The following is an 18,848-nucleotide window of genomic DNA, read 5'->3' on the forward strand; positions in this document are numbered from 1 at the left end:
TTACATCAAAAACTTGGGATGTACTGTATGGTGACTAAAATAGCATAATAAAATATTTCTATTAAAAAAAGTTTCTGCTCAGTATCATTAATAAACTTAAAATTTAAACAAAATTAATTTTCACTTTTCTGTGATTGACTATAATTATTGCCCTTAAAAATAACTAACAATATCACATGGAAGAACTGAAACAAAAATTAACGGTTGGTGAGAGTTATAAAGTTAGGGATTCAGGGATCTAAGAGCCAAAAAGCGCTATATTTATATTGTTTACTAGAGAAAGTCTTGCCACATGTATGAGGCCAGAAATTATATTAATAGAAAATTAGAAATATCCTGGGGCGCCTGGGTGGCGCAGTCGTTAAAGCGTCTGCCTTAGGCTCAGGGCGTGATCCCGGTGTTCCGGGATCGAGTCCCGCGTCGGGCTCCTCTGCTGGGAGCCTGCTTCTTCCTCTCTCACTCCCCTGCTGTGTTCCCTCTCTCGCTGGCTGTCTCTCTGTCACATAAATAAATAAAATCTTTAAAAAAAAAAAAAAGAAAATTAGAAATATCCTACTCATTAATATATTATGCTATATGTAAATTGTGTAATAAAATGGAGCAGTATATAACTTACTAAGCCATATATAAATATATATAATTGAAATAAACCATGAGAGTGATAATCTCATTATAATGTCTTATTTATAGCTATTTTGATGAACAGAACATCTATATCATTTAAAGATATAATGGTTAGTGGTCATATGTGCTAGACACTGAAAACAATGCTAATATTTACAAAAGATACTGCTTTTGAAAATATTTTGCACTGCTCACCAATTAATTTACATAGAAACTAAAGAAGGATTCAATATCCTATAGATTATGAAAAATCACAAACATAATTATCTTGGTAATCATTAATCTAATACTGTCTTTGAAAGAGTGAATTTCGAAGGAAAAGAGAAATGTCACATAAATATGAAAGAAAAAGTAATTTGCATATACATTTAATTCTACTCCATAGATACTTAAAGATAAGAAAAATTAATGTTTGGGGCTTTAGAGAAAAGATTATTAATTCCTGAAATTAAAGATGATGTTTCATATTTTACTCGACGGTGATGCTGTACTTCAGAGTAATTTGAGGTATAAATTTATTTAAGATTGTCTTAATTAACCAGCTAGATAATTAACCAACTAACCAGATAATTAAAATGTAGTCAATTTGCTAATTAATAATTTAATCTGTGAATAAATAAATTTATCTCCTATATTTAAGGATATATGATTACTGGTAGCAAAGTGTTTAAGGCTGCAAGTTAAAACTTTTTTTTATGTGCCTTAAAGTTATATTCATTTATGAAATTTATTTTTATAATGCACATATTTAATTAAATTCAGCATTTTGTGAGTACATATAAGGTGTAATAATTAATTGTTGCAAGATCTCTGAACTGAGACAAATTCCCTGGCATCACAAGTACACACCATGATGACATGGCCAATGTGGTGGTATTGATACTGAAGCAATATCTGTGGTAGCTGTGAGCCTGGTATATGGAAACCATGTGCTGAATACACATGTAAAACAGAGACATATAGCCATTTTGTGTCCTTCACCTGCAAACTGAGTTATAGTAGTTCTACATTTAGTTTTGTGTATTTTTCTACATTAAAACATTCCTCATGGCATTGAAGGAAATCTTGAGAATCTAATTTAAGCACATGAGAAACATGAAAAAGTCACAATTAAGAGATATATCACATCACTATTGACTAAAATGTGGGACTATCAGGCTCTCCAAAACAGAAGTACAAACATTTTAGAAAACTGGAATATCATAATATTTCCTAACACAATGAGTAAATTATGTGTGGCATACTAACAAGACATACAGAAAGAATAGAAATATAATGTGTACTGCAACAATACTTGTTATGCACTTTTCATAGGATTAAAAATACTGTGTAATAATAGCAGAGATGTATGATAGAATGCTAAGGCAAATATCCTGTCACAAAGTGAAAGATTAAAGATGTAATTATTTCTCCAAGTGTCATTCTTTTTTCTACGTCGTTTGACCACCTCTTCTTAAGTAAATGCCTAAACTTCCCTTCAAGCAACTCTCATTCCTTGTCTTCCAGGCATGACTGGAGCCATGGAAGAAGCAAATGACACCACAGAGATAAACTTCATTCTTTTAGGGCTCTTTAACCACACTCCGACCCATGTGTTCCTCTTTTCCATGGTGCTCATGATCTTCCTCACCTCCCTGATGGGCAATGCCCTCATGATCCTGCTCATCCATGAGGACCCCCAGCTGCACACACCCATGTACTTCTTGCTTAGCCAGCTCTCCCTCATGGACATGATGCTGAGCTCCAGCATAGTCCCCAAAATGGCAACCAACTACCTGATGGGCACCAAGTCCATCTCTCCTGCTGGCTGTGGAACTCAGATCTTCCTGTTTCTCACTCTGGGAGGTGGTGAATGCTTCCTCTTAGCGGCAATGGCCTATGACCGTTATGTGGCCATATGTCACCCCCTGCGCTACCCTATCCTCATGAATCAGAAGCTTTGTTTGCACATGACCACAGGCTCCTGGCTTCTGGGAGGGGTGGACAGACTGATGCAGGCTGGTGCCACTCTGAGCTTCCCTTACTGCCATTCTCGAGAAATCAACCACTTCTTCTGTGAAGCACCCTCACTTGTGCGCCTTGCCTGTGCCGACACTACATTTTTTGAGTTTTTCATGTATGTGTGCTGCATCCTGATGCTCTTGATCCCTCTGTCTCTCATTTTGGCCTCCTACAGTCTCATTCTGGCTGCTGTGCTCCGCATGCGGTCCACTGCAGCTCAGAAGAAAGCCTTTGCCACCTGCTCCTCTCATCTGGCTGTGGTGGGGCTCTTCTATGGGGCCATAATATTCATCTACATGCGGCCCAAATCTTACCGTTCAGTGGCCCATGACAAAGTGGTCTCTGCTTTTTACACCATCTTCACACCTGTGTTGAACCCCCTTATATACAGTGTGAGGAATAAAGAAGTCAAGGGGGCTTTGAGAAAGTGGCTGGAGAAGCATTTTTTGCGACATCTATAGTGAGAGTAATTTGATAAAGTGGCAGCAGCCAAACTAGGTCTATTATGAAATTTGTGTTTTATCCATATATTTTTCTCTCACTTGGCAAATTTTCACTGTTTAAAAAAACTATTTCTTTAATATTTGGTAAATTAAAATTTACATTTGCCCTGCTTTCATATGTCATTATGTATTTTTGTTCTGGACTTTGGACCTCAGCAATAATAGTAAATGACTGAGGCACTGTAAATAAATGATAAGTGAGACATTGACAAAATAAAGGAGATTTTCAATTTTTAATGTCCTTGGGCCCTGCTCATGGGCTGTCAAGGAAGCTAGACTTTAACCATTACTGGAGTCAGCAGATTCAATTTCTGACCTGGGCACAGATTTTACATCTGATTCATTTGTAAATAACCTAAAAGGGAGCATTCCAACATAAAGCTAAGGGAGTTGAACCCCTCAGTTCCCATGGGACTGAAGTCATACAGTCCTCCAGATAAACTAAGTCCTTAGGTTATAGTCCTAAGATAAGATAAGGTCTATAATTTTCTAAAATGGCTTTCATCTAACGATTTTAACATTTCATGTTTCATATCCTTAGTGAAGACTGTATCCCAGGCAATTGTTCTAGCCTGGGCTGGAAAAACAAAAACAAAACCAAAACAGAACAAGAACAAAAACAAAAACCCTTTATTTTAGAGATTCTAAAAGGTTTATTCATTTTGTGTCAACAACTCCAACTCAACACCAACAACACAACTCATGTGTGTGTGTGTGTGTGTATGTGTGTTTTGAGGATGAATTATTTAAAAAGTGAGTAATTAATTAAAAAACAATATATCTCTTACCTTAATATAATTTTGATAAAATAAATTTCAAATAAATACATAGTTAAATGACTGAAAAAATAGAAATCTTGTAGGAAATATTGTCAAAATTTTTGCTAGAAGAGGATTTTGTGTGGCTGTACGTGAGTTAAAAAAATCATTATGTACAAAGTAAGCAGATTGAACTGTTTAGATTTAAATATTGTTTATATATCATAATCACTGGCTGGCTCTGTCATTTAAGCATATGACTCTTGATCTCAAGATCATGAGTTCAAGACCCATGTTGGGTACAGAACTTACTTAAAAAAATATACAGTAATCATGAAGAGTAAAAGTGAACATCTTTATCTGAGAAAAGTAACACTAATTAAAAAATAATTCACACATGATGAAATCAATAACATAAATCAACATAGACAATAGATTCATTCATAATAGTAATTAAGAGCAAAAAATTCATTTTTCCACATGTTAAAATAAATATCTATTTTCTATTTACTTATATAGATAAAAAATAATCTTTGATCACACTGAAAGCCTTAGGGCTTAAAGTTTCATCTTCTTTTGTGGTTAATTAAAGGAAGTAAATATAATGACTTGGGAAAAGTCTTATAATCTTTCTGCAACTTTTGAAGTGCAAGTTTTAAGATAATTAACTTTCCAAAAAAAGTTTTTTTTTTAAAGATTGTATTTATTTATGTGACAGACAGCCAGTAAGAGAGGGAACACAGCAGGGGAGTGGGAGAGGAAGAAGCAGGCTCATAGCGGAGGAGCCCGATGCGGGACTCGATCCTAGAACGCCGGAATCACACCCTGAGCCGAAGACAGACGCTTAACACTTGCGCTACCCAGGCGCCCCTCCAAAAAAAAATTTTTTTTAAATAACAAGGACCTATACCCTACATATTTTAAGGAAATGTCACTTTAAAAATGAAGAAACCACAGTTTATTGTAACATTTCAGCTTCAGAGACAAGATTTTAGAATTTCTGAGAAATTCAGAATTCAAAAACAAACCAATAAACCAAAAGCAAACCAAAACAAAACTCAAAGAAACTGTTAGCAGAACATTAAGGTCCTTGGCAAGACCATTGCTGAAACTAATATAAGGCTAAATGTTCACTGAACTTGAACTAAAAAATGAGTAAAAACATCACTCATCATCAGGAAAATGTCAATCAAAACCACAACGAGATATTACCTCACAACTGTCATAATGGATAAAATCAATAACACAAGAAGTATCAATTGTCGGTGACACTGTGAAGGAAAGGATCCCTCATGCAGCATTGGTGGGAATACAAACTGGGGTAGTCAGTCTAGAAAACAAAACAGAGGTTCCTCAGAAAGTTAAAAATAGAACTACTCCATGATCCAGCAATTGCACTATTAGGTATTTAACCAAAGGATACAAAAATACTAATTCACAGGTGTACATGCACCCCAATATTTATAACACCATTATTTATAATTGCCAAGATATGGAAAGAGCTTAAATGTCTATCAATTGATGAACGGATAAAGAAGGTATAAATATGAATGTCAAAGGATACAAACATAGTGATTTGAAGTGGCACATGCACCCTAATAGTTATAGAAGAAATGTCCACAATAGCCAAACTCTGGAAAGACCCCGGATGTTCATCAATAGACGAATGGATAAAGAAGAAATGGCATATATATATATAATGCACTATTACCCAGCGATCAAAAAGAATGAAGTCTTTCCATTTGCAATGACTGGATAGAACTTGAAGCATTATGCTAAATGAAATAAGTTGGTCAGAGAAGGACAAATATATGATTTCACTCATATGTGGAATTTGAGAAACAAAACAGATGAACATAGGGGAAGGGAGGGAAAAATAAAATAAGATGAAATCAGAGAGAGAGACAGACCATAAGAGACTCTTAACTATAGGAAACAAACCAAAGGTTGATGAAAGGAAGGTGCGTGGGGGGATGGAGTAATGGGCATTAAGGAAGCACTTGATGTAATGAACACTGGGTGTTATATGCAACTGATGAATCACTAAATTCTACCTCTGAAACTAATGATACACTTTATGTTAATTAATTTTAAATAAAATTTTTAAAAAATGAAATCTTGTCATTTGCAACAAATGGATGGAGCTAAAGAGAATAATACTAAGCAAAATAGGTCAGTCAGAGAAAGACAAATATACAATCGTACTTGTAAGTGGAATTTAAAAACAAAACAAAACAAAACAATGCACAAAGGGAAAAAATTGAAGAGAGAGCACAAGTAAGAAACAGACTTAATTACAGAAAACAAATTGATAGTTACCAGAGGGCAGATGGGTGGTGGATGAATGAAATAGGTAAAGGGTATTAAGAGTGCATTTACCTTGAAGAGCACTGAGTAATATATAGAATTGTTTTTGTTTTGTTTTGTTTTAGAATTGTTGCATCACTACATTGTACACTGGAAACTAATATAACATGGTTTTAACTATATGGGAATTAAAATTAAAACAACAAAATGAAGCCTTATAGAATAAAATTCAGCATCTATGTTCTTTCTTTTCCTCCCAGTCAGTTTTCATTGGGGTTCCAGGAAACGGCTGAGACTTTCTGTGTTTCCAGTTCCTATGAGAAAACTACTCTTTCTATGGTTCTATATACTGCCTGCCAGTCCCCATCCTGCTTTCATATTTTACATGCAGGTCCCATTCATGAGCTACAGGAAGGCACATTGTCCAGGTGTCTCCATTTATCAAAGTGACAGAAGCTTCCTGTGGTTGCTTTTTTCTTTTCTCTACTTACCTCTTTGGTGTCGCCATCTCCTATTAAATTAATTTTCTGAATCTATCTCTGCTTGAAAATACATAAAATGTTTTCCATTTTTTTAACTGGACATTTCATAAGAACCTTCTGTTTGAACGATGAAGAAATCAAGCACAGAAAAAAAATGTTTGGAAAGTGACAAGTTTCTCAAGAATTTACTTCTCATGGTTATGGAAGAAGCAGCCAAAGCAAAATGGGGGGGGGCGCTATCTCTAAAGTCCTTAGCTTAGAATTGATAAAAAGACATTTTAGGCCACATAGCATTGAACAAAGCAAATAATTACATGTCCTGGCTCATACATATGTAGTGGAAACTTCACTCCTCTCATAGAGATCAGAAGAAATCAGTGAATATTTGTAAAATATTTTTATGCAAAGATTCCAAAAGATTCCAAATACACACCCTCAGGAAGGGGGGTGAGAAAACCACTGAGCCACAAGAAAATCATTTTGTACAATTAGCATGGTAAGTAGGCAATGAAGATATTGGAAAAGGAGAAAAAATATTCCGGAGGAATGAACCAAGTGTAATAATGAGAAAAAGTGGTGAATATGGTCCAAGGAAACAGAAAAGTGGCTTTGTTTATGAATGTTCTTCATCTATAATATAGAAGGCACGCACATATCTGCCCAGTGAGATTTGAGAATATCTGAGAACCAACTCCTGTGTTTCTCCTGTTCTTGAGTTCTTTCTTTTTTCTTTTTTTTTAAGATTTTATTTATTTATGTGACAGAGAGACAGCCAGCGAGAGAGGGAACACAGCAGGGGAGTGGGAGAGGAAGAAGCAGGCTCCCAGCGGAAGAGCCCAATGTGGGACTCGATCCCGGAACACCGGAATCACGCCCTGAGCCAAAGGCAGACGCTTAACGACCACACTACGCAGGCGCCCCAAACAGAAATCGTCATTTTCCCAGGAAATCTGCTCTTCTGCCTGTATTCATTTTCTCTTCTTTTTTTACTTTTTAAAGTAAACTCCAAGCCCAACATGGGGCTTGAACTCACAACCTCAAGATCAATGATTGCATTCTCTACCGACTGAGCCAGCCAGGTTCCTCTTGAGTTCTTTATAGGACTGTTTATTCATGTTATTAGGACCTTGAATCACCAAAAATTTTGCATATTTTGATGAATTGTATTTCACAGGTCATCTGATAAAAGAAATCATTTCTAGAACCTTCTTGGTTGCCTCCTCATCACATGGCTAAATACAACTTTTGGTTTTCTCTTTTTGAGAGGGTTGAACTTATCTTTTGGAGAAAATTAAGTGAGCCAAACACTTGGTAATCAGGAAAGAGAGCTCACTGATTTGTGATGCTGGTTAATAATCTGGATTTCCTTCTTCTGGGCTAAGAATCATGCTGCACTTCCCTTGTCTTTGAAGTATAAGATGATCTGTAAATCATCAGGGAAATAACCATGTGTAACACCTGACTAGATGATTTAAGATAAAAATAACTGACCTTCCATGTCCTCTATTCACATGTCACAGACTGCAGATGTTCATGGTGAAAGAAGTGAAGGGGTGCAAGTTCCAAGATGATATATGGCACGATCAAGAATTTGATCTTTGTTATTTTATGACATAGGGACTTTTAAGCAACTGTTGGTTAAGCAGCATAGACTATCTATTTCACTGTCTCTAGACACTCATACATTCATTGACTTATTCCTGGTACAGACATTATGTCATTTCAATGAGAAAGTGTGTGTGTGTGTGTGTGTGTGTGTGTGTGTGTGTATACATATATATTAAATATGAAGCCAATTGGCACATAATCTCTGACATAAAATATTTGAAATGCTGAAGTGATATGTAATATATATGGGAAAAATCCATACACTTTTCTCAAATTTATTTGCATTATTTAGGAATACAATAATATAAAAGTAATTTGAAAAAATCATATTTTTCATTAAGTTTTCTGTCAATGTGCTGTATTTTAGTAGTAAAACTATTGCTTTGAAGTGTAAACAAATTTATCCCTTCAGTTTTTCAAAATGACACTGAGTGTATCAAAATAAGCTAGGGTTTTAACTTATGTTGACTATGCCCCTCTTTAATAAAATCCCCATGAGAGGCTGAAAGTGATCATTGAATGCAGTGAATTTCTCAAAATTGTATGTATTCTAAGCCTTTGTCTGAGGCTCCACATGACCCTTCTCCTCTCCAAAATTATTCTCATTTATAAATTTCTTTCTTCTTCAATAATTTAACAACTTTTTAAAGGTTTATTCATTGATTTTAGAAAGGGTGGGTGGGCAGAGATAGAATCCTCAAACAGCCTTAGTGCTGAGCAAGAAGCCTGACATGGGGCTCTATACCAGGACCCTGAGTTAATGACCTGAGCCAAAACCAAGAGCCAACAGCCTAACCAACTGAGCCACATAGGCACCCCATAAAATAAATTTTTAATTTCATCAGGAATATGTGGCTGAGAAAGATAGTGTAATAGGAGGTTTCCCCATTTATGCTTCCCACCAACACCAATGTGCAGCTTTCCACTTATGAACTTGTATTTAAGTGACTTTTGGAATCCAGGTATGATGTTATGAAAAATGGATGGAGTGCAAGCCTGAGAACGACCTTTTTGTGAAGGCATACATACAGCTATGTGCCACATTCTCCTGTTATGGTCCTGGTTATAGACTGAAAAAAGATGTCTATAGACCCCCAGTCTCCCCGTAGATTCAGATACTGCTGTATATGGACCTGCTTCTTATACCAGCACCATCTGCCAAGGGATCTGGGAGGAAACTTGACCCCAGAGTCAGGCCCTCTGACCTTGACCAGAGTATTCTGAAGTAGCCCTAAGACCTAGCTCCCTACCCACTGATCTATTGTCCAGGGACACTCTTGCCTACCCAAGATCCTGACAGGGGGCACAATTATCTGTACCCCCAGATACAAGTCACAGACACTGGGCCCAGTTGTGGTTTCTGAAACAACACTGTGACTCAATTCTTGTCCTGCTCAGCTATTGTATGGGGCTAATTTTGCCTGAAGTAGGACCTGCCCACTTACCTGGCAAGAGCCTTCCCAGGAACTGAAGGGAGTGTCAACTATTCACAAACCTGGCTATAGTTTACCTTCTGTGGGCCTTGGAGTAGAAACTTGTCCCAGTTGCATCCCTGTTGACTATGGCCCTGGAGGACATGACTTCACCCAGGATCGTAGCCTAGTAATGTCCTTGGTAATAGGCCCTTCAACAAAATTGTTAAAAATATCTGAGCTACAATAATTTCTTAATGAATACACAATATAAAAGGACATAAAGTCTGGCATCAATAGAATAAAATGTGAAAGGAGGGGTAGGAAAAAATGTAGAAGTTTTTATATGCTCCTGAATTTAATTTTTTATCACCTAAAATGGAGTGTTAGAACTTTAAGATGTTTTATGTATGCTTGGTAGTATTCACAATGCTAAAACCTACAGTAGATATAGAAGAGAGAAAAAGAAAGGAATCTAAGTATAACAGTATAAAATACACGTAATCACAAAGGAGACAGCAAAAGAAGAGAGGAACAAACTACAAGACAGAGAACAATGAATTACCAACATGGCAATGCAATAGTAAGGCCTTAAGTATCAATAATTATTATAAATGAAAATGTAGCAAATTCTTTAAACAAGGGCTCCCTGGGTGATTCAGTCATTTAATCATCTGACTCTTGATTTCCATTCAGGTCACAAACGGCTCAGGATCATGAGGTCAAGCCCTTCATCAGGCTCTGCATTCAGGGGGGAGCCTCCTGGATATTCTCTTTCTCTACCTCTGCTTCTCCCCTGCTTGTGTTTTTTATCTCTCTCTCTCATAAATACATACACACATACATAAATACATAAACACAAATTAATTAATTCTGCAATCAAAAGATTTAGAGTTGTTAAATGGATAAAATACGAAAATACCAAGATCCATCACTATGCTGTGTATAAGAGACAGACTTTATCTCTAAGGACACACATAAGTTAAAACTGAATGGATTTCAAAAGAGATTCCATGCAAATGATTGTCGTAAGATAGCAGGGAAAACTAAGCGTATATAAGAGAATATATGCTTTAAGACAAAATGTGTCACAAGACACAAAAAAGATCAATAACTAATAATAAAGAGGTATATATGTACACAATATAGAAATAATATAGCCAATATTAACAGATATGAAGAGAGAAATCAACACAATGGAATAATAATAGGAGACTGAAATACCCCATTTTCAACAATGGGTGAATCATCCAGGGAGAAAATCATTAAGGAAAGCACTGACTTGTATGATGCTTTAGATAGAATCAACCTAACAGATATATAAGGAATTTTCAGTCCAACGACAGAATATGCAGAATTTGTCTCAAATCCACATGGAACATTCTCTAGGATATTTATTAGGCCACAAAACAAGTTTCAAGTCATATAAGAAGAATGACTATATCAAGTATATTTTCTGATTACATTGGTAAGAAAATAGAAGTCAATAGCAGAAGGAATGTTTACAAATACATGAAATGCAAATATATTTATGGATACACTATATATATTAAATATATATATTTGTATTTCATATATAGTCAATATATTTGTATTTCATTTATTTGTATATACACATATATTGCAGCAAAAGGATTTCTAACAGAATAGTTTATTGCAATAAAAGCCTAGTAAATAAAAAAGAAACATCTCAAATAAAAACCTAACTTTACACCTCAAAGAACTAATAAAAGAACATACCAACCCCTAGTTATCAGAAGAAAGAAGAAATAAAAATTACAATAGAAGTAAATGCAATTGAAAACAGAAAAACAACAGAAATATCAAGAAACTAACCATTTTTTTTAAGATTTTATTTATTTACTTGTTTGACAGAGAGACAGCCAGCGAGAGAGGAAACACAAGCAGGGGGAGTGGGAGGGGAAGAAGCAGGCTCCCAGCAGAGGAGCCTGATGTGGGGCTTGATCCCAGAACACCAGGATCACGCCCTGAGCTGAAGACAGACGCTTAACAACTGAGCCACCTAGGCGCCCTTAACTGTTGTTTTTTGAAAAGATTAAATTATTTTTTGTTAGGTACACAAGGAAAAAACAGACTCAAATAAACAAAATTATAAAGGAAAAAAGAGACATAGCAACAGATAACAGAAAAGTACAAAGGATCATTGAAAAAAAGTAACAGTTATCCTTTTTTTTTTTTTTAAACCACTGGAGAATTTTCAGGAGATAGGAGATATGATCGGATGAATTTTTTTTAAAGATTCTATTTATTTATTTGACAGAGAGAGAGAGAGAGTCAGCAAGAGAGGGAATACAAGCAGGGGGAGTAGGAGAGGAAGAAACAGGCTCCCAGCAGAGAGCAGGGAGCCTGATGGGGGTCTCAATCCCAGGACTCTGGGATCACGCTCTGAGCCAAAGCCAGATGCTTAATGACTGAGCCACCCAGGCGCCCCTTTATTAACAGTTATTCTACAACAAATTGGATAGCAGAAAATGAAAAAAAAATAGTTCTTAGAAACATCCAACCTACAAAGATTGAATCATAAAGAAATAAAAAATCTAAATGGAGAAAGGACAAGAAGACTGAAATAGTAAATAAAATATCTTAAAACAAAAAAAGCCAAATATTGATTACCTATCTTCACAGGTGAGTTCTATCAAACATTTAAAAATTAATGCCAATTATTCCCAAATTTTCTGTTCATGTGCACGCACACACACACACACACACACACACACACAAATAGAAGAGTAGGGAACACTACTTGCAAATAATTTTACCAATCTTACCAGGAAAGCCTTGCTGTTAAACCAAAGCCACACAGTGACACTACAAAAACAGAACTACAGGCAAATATCCCTGATGAAGAGAGTTACAGAAATCCTCAAACCCAATTCAAGAGCACATTAAAGGAATCATACACCATGATCAAGTGGGATTTATCCCTGGGATACAAACATGGCTCAACATATACAAATCAGTAACCATGATAAACCATATGTGTCACAAAATGATAGATAAAATCATATGATCATCTCAATAGGTGCAGGAAAAACATTTGATAAAATGAAACATATTGTCTTGATAAAAACTCTCCAGGGGCGCCTGGGTGGCACAGCGGTTGGGCGTCTGCCTTTGGCTCAGGGCGTGATCCCGGCGTTACAGGATCAAGCCCCACATCAGGCTCTTCCGCTATGAGCCTGCTTCTTCCTCTCCCACTCCCCCTGCTTGTGTTCCCTCTCTCGCTGGCTGTCTCTCTCTGTCGAATAAATAAATAAAAATCTTAAAAAAAAACAAAAAAAACAAAAAAAACTCTCCAAACATTAGTTATAGAAACAAAACAAAACAACTCCACATAATAAAGGCCCTTTAAAGCACACCCACACCTAACAATATAAGCAATACTAAAAATGCTGAAAACTTTGTTTCTCTAAGATCGGAAACAACAGAAGAATGATCATTCTTAAAATTTCTGTTCAGTATAGTACTGAGAGTTCTAGCCAGAACAATTAAGCAAGGAAAAGGTAGAAGACATTCAAATCAGAAAGAAATAATCTACTTTCTTCTTTTTACAGATTACATCATCTTGTAACCAGAAAAACACAGAAGACTATCAAATAATTGATAGAACTAATAAACAAATTCAGTAAAATTGCAGGACATAAAATCAATATACAATAATAAGTTTTGTTTCTATACACTAATGGTGAAGTACAAGAGAAGTTAAGAAAATAATCCATTTATAATAATATCTAATGAATAAATACTTAGGAAAAATTTAATCATGGAAGTGAAAGATCCCTACACTGAAAGCTATAAGAAATTGATAAATAGAATTTGAAGAAGGCACAGAAAAATGAAGAGAACATATGTTCTTTGGTTGTAAGAATTAATTGTTAAAATTAATTAATATAAGATTTAATTTAAGGATTATTTGTTACAATATTCATCCACCAAATGCTATATTCAGATTGCATGCAATTCCTTCAAAATTTCAATGCACTCTTCAAAGAAATAGAAAAAAAAATCCTGAAATTCCTGAAGACCACAGAAGCCTCCAAATTTCTAAAGCACTTTGAATAAAAACAAAGCTAGAGGAGTCACAGTCTGAATTAAAACTCAATTATTAAAGAAGTTACAATCAAAACAATGTGGTACTAGATTAAAAAATGGACACATAGGCAATGAAATTGAAAGAGATCCAAGAAATGAAGCTGCTTATATACTTAACATCAATCATTTACAAGAGTGAAAAGGATACACAAATGGGGGAAAATATTCTCTTCAAAACTGGTGATTGGAAAACTGAATATCCACATGTAAAAGAAAGAAACTAGACCTGTAGCTCACACCACTCATAACAATTAAATTGAAATGGATTTAAAATTAAAAGTAAGATTTGAAATTGTAAAACTGTCTGAAGAAAAGATAGTGAAATATTTCTTTGGCATTCCTCTTGATGACATTTTTTTGATATGAGAGCAAAGTACAGGCCACAAAAACAAAAATAAACAAGCGAGGTTACATGAAACTAAAAGGATTCTACAAAGTAATGGAAACAACCAAGAAAAGTAAAAAGCAACGTATGAAATAAGAAAATATTTGCAAATCATCAATTTATAAGGGGTTGATATCCAAATTATATGAGGAATAAATAAGCTCTATGGAAAAACACAAGTAGGTTAAGAAAAATAGAAACAATTTAGAACAGAAAATATAGCAGAACAAAATCTATGGGATACAGCAAAAGTGGTTGTAACAGGGAATTTAACAGTAATTCAGGCTTGTCTCAAAAAGCACAGTGAATCCCAAACATAAAAATCAATATATATATAATATTTACATTTATATTACATTTATTATATATCATATATATCAATAAATATGATATATATTTCATATATATTTACCACATGTTTATATTATATATTTATAATATGAAATTAATATAATAAATATGTTCATATATTTTATATATTTTATATATTTACACAATAAATATAATAAAATAATGAAGACTAAAATATAATAAATAATAAAATAATAAATATATAATAAATAAAATAATAAATAAGAATATTGTAAATGGAATCAAATATAATAATTTATATTTATAATCTATATTTTATATTTATATTATAATTATTTATATATATTTACAACTTAAACTAGAAAAATAACAAACAAAGGAATAAGTTAGTAGCAGGAAATAAATAATGAAGATCTCATTGGAAATAAATACAAATATAATAAAAAGAAAATAGGGGGACACCTATCTGGCTAAGTCAGTGGAATGTGTAAGTTTTCATCTCAAGGTTGGGAATTTTACACCATGTTGGGTGTAAAGATTACTTAAAATACGTTTTTTTTTTAATTTTTTATTTAAATTCTAGTTAGTTAACATATAGTGTAATATTATTTTCAGGAATAGAATTTAGTGATTCATCACTTAATCTAACAGTGCTCATCACAAGCACCCTCCTTATTCTCCATTACCCATTTAGCCCATCCCCCCACCCACCTCCCCTCCACCTCAGTTTGTTCTCTATAGTTAAGAGTCTGTCTAGGAGTAGAATTTTAAACCAATCAGTTTGGAATTTCCTGATCAGCACTTGCCATCTTTTATTGGTAAAATATTCTTTAAAAAAGAGAAAATACAAAAAATCAATGAAGCTGAAAACTGCTTCTTTCATAAGGTAAACAAAATTAACAAACCTTTACCTAGACTCACTAAGAATAAAAACATTCAAATAAGTAACATCAGGAATGCAAAAGAAGGTACATATGATGCCACAGAAATACAAAGTGTCATAAGAGTATACCAAGAAAAATTACATGCCAATAAAATAGACAACTTAGAAAGATGGATAAATCCCTAGAAATTTACAATCTCCCCAGACTGACTCATGAAGAAAGAAAATCTGAATGCATATTACTAATAAAGAAATTTAATTAGTAATCAAGAGCCTCCAGCAAACAAAAGTTCAGGAATAGATAACTTTACTAATGAATTCTACAAACATTCAAGAATATTTAATACTTATCTTTCTCAAACTCTTCCAAAAAATACTTCTAAATTCACTTTACAAGGGTAGCATTATTCAGATACCAAAACCAAGCAAGGACACCACACACACACACACACAATAATAAATAAAAATAGGTGCAAATATTGCCAACAAAATATTAACAAATTGAATTAAAGAGTACATTAATATAATCATATACCATGATCAAGTGGTATTTATTCCAGGGATGCAAGGATGATTCAACGTCTATATAGCATTCAATATGATACACCACAATTACAAAATGAAAGATAAAAATCATATGATTATCTCAATAAATGTAGAAAAGGCATCTGACAAAATTTGACAGTTATTATAACTCTCAACAGAGTGTGTGTAGAGGAAAAATACATCAATATAATAAAGGCAATTTATTACAAACCCACTGTTAAAATCTAATTGTGAAAAGCTGAGAGGTTTTACCTTAATATTAGGAATAAGACAAAAGTACCCACAAAACTGGGGTGCCTGGGTGGCTTAGTTGGTTAAATGTCTGCCTTCAGCTCAGGTCATGATCCCAGGGTCCTGGGATGAAGCCCCCAGTCAGGAGTTCTGCTCAGCAGGGAGCTTCTCCCTCTTCCTCTGCCTGCTGTTTCCCTTGGTTCAGCTCTTTCTCTCCCTTTCTCAGTCAAATAAATAAATAAAATATTAAAAAAAGAATACTCTCAATCCCACTGTTAGTTGACATAGCATTAGAAGTCCTAGCTGAAGCAATTAAATTTTTTAAAAAAGCAATATAAAAGACATTGGCAAATTGGCAAGAAAGAACTAAAACTGTTACTACTTGGAGATGATATGATAGTATATATATAAGTATTACAACCACCAGAAACTGTTAGAATAAATAAGTTTGGTAATGTTGCGAGACATAAAATTAGTATACAAAAATGTATTCTGTTTTTTACAATAATAATGAGCTTATAGAAAGAGAAATCAAGAAAATCCTATTCATATTCATATCAAAATGAATAAAATATGAAAAATTGTTTTTCAAGGAATAAATTAAAGGATGTAAAAACACTTTTAAACTAGAAACTGTAAGATATTGGTGAAACTAATGAAAGTAGACATAAATAAATGGAAAGGAATTTCATGTTCATAGAATGGTAGAATTAATATTGTTAAAATTCCCAAACTACTGAAAGAAATCTACAGATTCAATAAAATCCCTACCAAAATACCAATCACATTTTTCACAGAAATAAAACAAATAGTTCTAAAATTTGCATGGAATCACAAAAGGCCCCAAATAGCCAAAACAATCTTGAAAAAAAAAAAGTGAAACATATTATGCTCCCTGATTTTAATGTATAATACAAAGCTATATTGTTCAAATCGGTATGGTGTTGACATAAAAATAAACACATAGATCAATGGAACACAATAGACAACCAGAAATAAACTCACACGTATATGTTTGATTAATTTACACAAAGAGGGCAAGAGTATACACTAAGGGAACGACTGTCTCTTCACTAAATGGTGGTGGGAAAACTGGTCAACTACATGCAAAGGACTAAAACTAGATTACCATTTTATATCACATATAAAATCAAACTAAAATGGATTAAAGTACTAAATGTAAGACCTGAAACCATAAAACTTATAGAAGAAAACATACGTAAAAATCTCCTTGACATTGGTCTTAGAGATGCTATTTTGGAGATGATTTCAAAAACAAGGGAAACAAAATAAAAAATAAACATATGGGGTTTCATCAAACTGAGAAGCTTTTCTGCACACAAAGGAAACCATTAACAAAATGAAAATAAACCTAAGGAATGGAAGGAAATATTCACAAAAATATATCTGAGGGGTTAATGTTCAAAATGCATAAAGAACTCATACAAATTTGCAACAAAACAATCTGACTTAAAAATGGTCAGTGGATTTAAATATAAATATTTCCAAGGAAGACAGATAGCTGACAACCACATGAAAATAAACTCGACATTGCTGATTATCATAGAAATGCAGATCAAAACCACAATGAGATGTTGCCTTACACTTGTCAGAATGTCTAGTATCAAAAAGAGAAGAAATAATTTGGTGAGAATGTGGAGAAGACAGAACAAATGTGCATGGAAATGTAAATTGGTGCAGCCACTAAGAAAATACTATGGAGTTTCCCTAAAAAAATTAACAATGGAGGTACCATATGATCTAGGAATTTCATACACAGGAAACAAAATACTAATTTGAAAAGATACATGCACCCCTTTATTCATTGTGCCATTATTTACAATAGTTAATATGGAACAATTTAAGTGTCCATCAATAGATGAATGGATAAAGAAATGTGGCACACACACACAGGCATGCATAAACGCACACAGACACATACAATGAAATGTTGCTCAGAAATAAGGAATGAAAACTTGCCATTTAAAACAACATGTATGAATATTGACTGTATTATGCCAAGTGAATAAATTGACAAAGAAAGAAAAATAATGCATGATTTCAATTATATGAACCAAAAAGCAAACAAACAAACAAACAAACAAAACCCCCAAAAAACCAAAACCCAGACTCATAGATACAGAGAACAGTTTGCTGGTTGTATGGAATGAGGTGGTTAAGGGAGATAGGCAAAGTGGAGAGGGATTAAGAAGTTCAAATTTCAAGTTAGAAATAAATAAGTCAGAGAAATATAATATACATCATAGGGGATACAGTTAGTAATATCATATTAACTTTGTCAGGTAATAGGTGGTACTTAGACTTATTGTGGTGACCATTTTGCCATGCATTCAAATGTCAAATTACTCTGTTGTACACCCAAAACTGATATAATAGTATATGTCAATTATGCACATTTAAAAAGGCAAAAGAAGAAAATATGATGATCTAATGTACAGCAGGGAATCTGTAGTTAAAATCATTGTATTGTGTAGTTGAAATCTGTCAAAGGTGTACAACTTATGTCACACACACACACGATTACAATGTGAGGTGATGAATGAGAAAATTAGCTTGATCATGGTAATCATTTCACATTTATTTATATCAAATTATCATATTGTAAACTTAAATATATACAATTTTTATCTGTCACTTATTTTATAAGATAGCTTGTGAAATA

At 33.9% G+C, this 18,848-nt stretch overlaps 1 protein-coding gene across 1 annotated transcript; it reads left to right on the forward strand.

Moving 5' to 3' along the window:
- Positions 1 to 2,144: 2,144 nt before the first annotated feature.
- Positions 2,145 to 6,137, forward strand: LOC103680375 (olfactory receptor 2T33-like; the record flags this gene model as incomplete). Its single annotated transcript, XM_008709909.2, has 2 exons — positions 2,145 to 3,060; positions 6,088 to 6,137. Coding segments are annotated over exons 1-2 (966 nt in total), but the record flags the coding sequence as incomplete, so codon positions are not given.
- Positions 6,138 to 18,848: the final 12,711 nt, after the last annotated feature.

This window comes from Ursus maritimus, unplaced genomic scaffold, assembly GCF_017311325.1.
Source record: "Ursus maritimus isolate PB19 unplaced genomic scaffold, ASM1731132v1 scaffold_5, whole genome shotgun sequence".
NCBI lineage: Eukaryota > Metazoa > Chordata > Mammalia > Carnivora > Ursidae > Ursus > Ursus maritimus.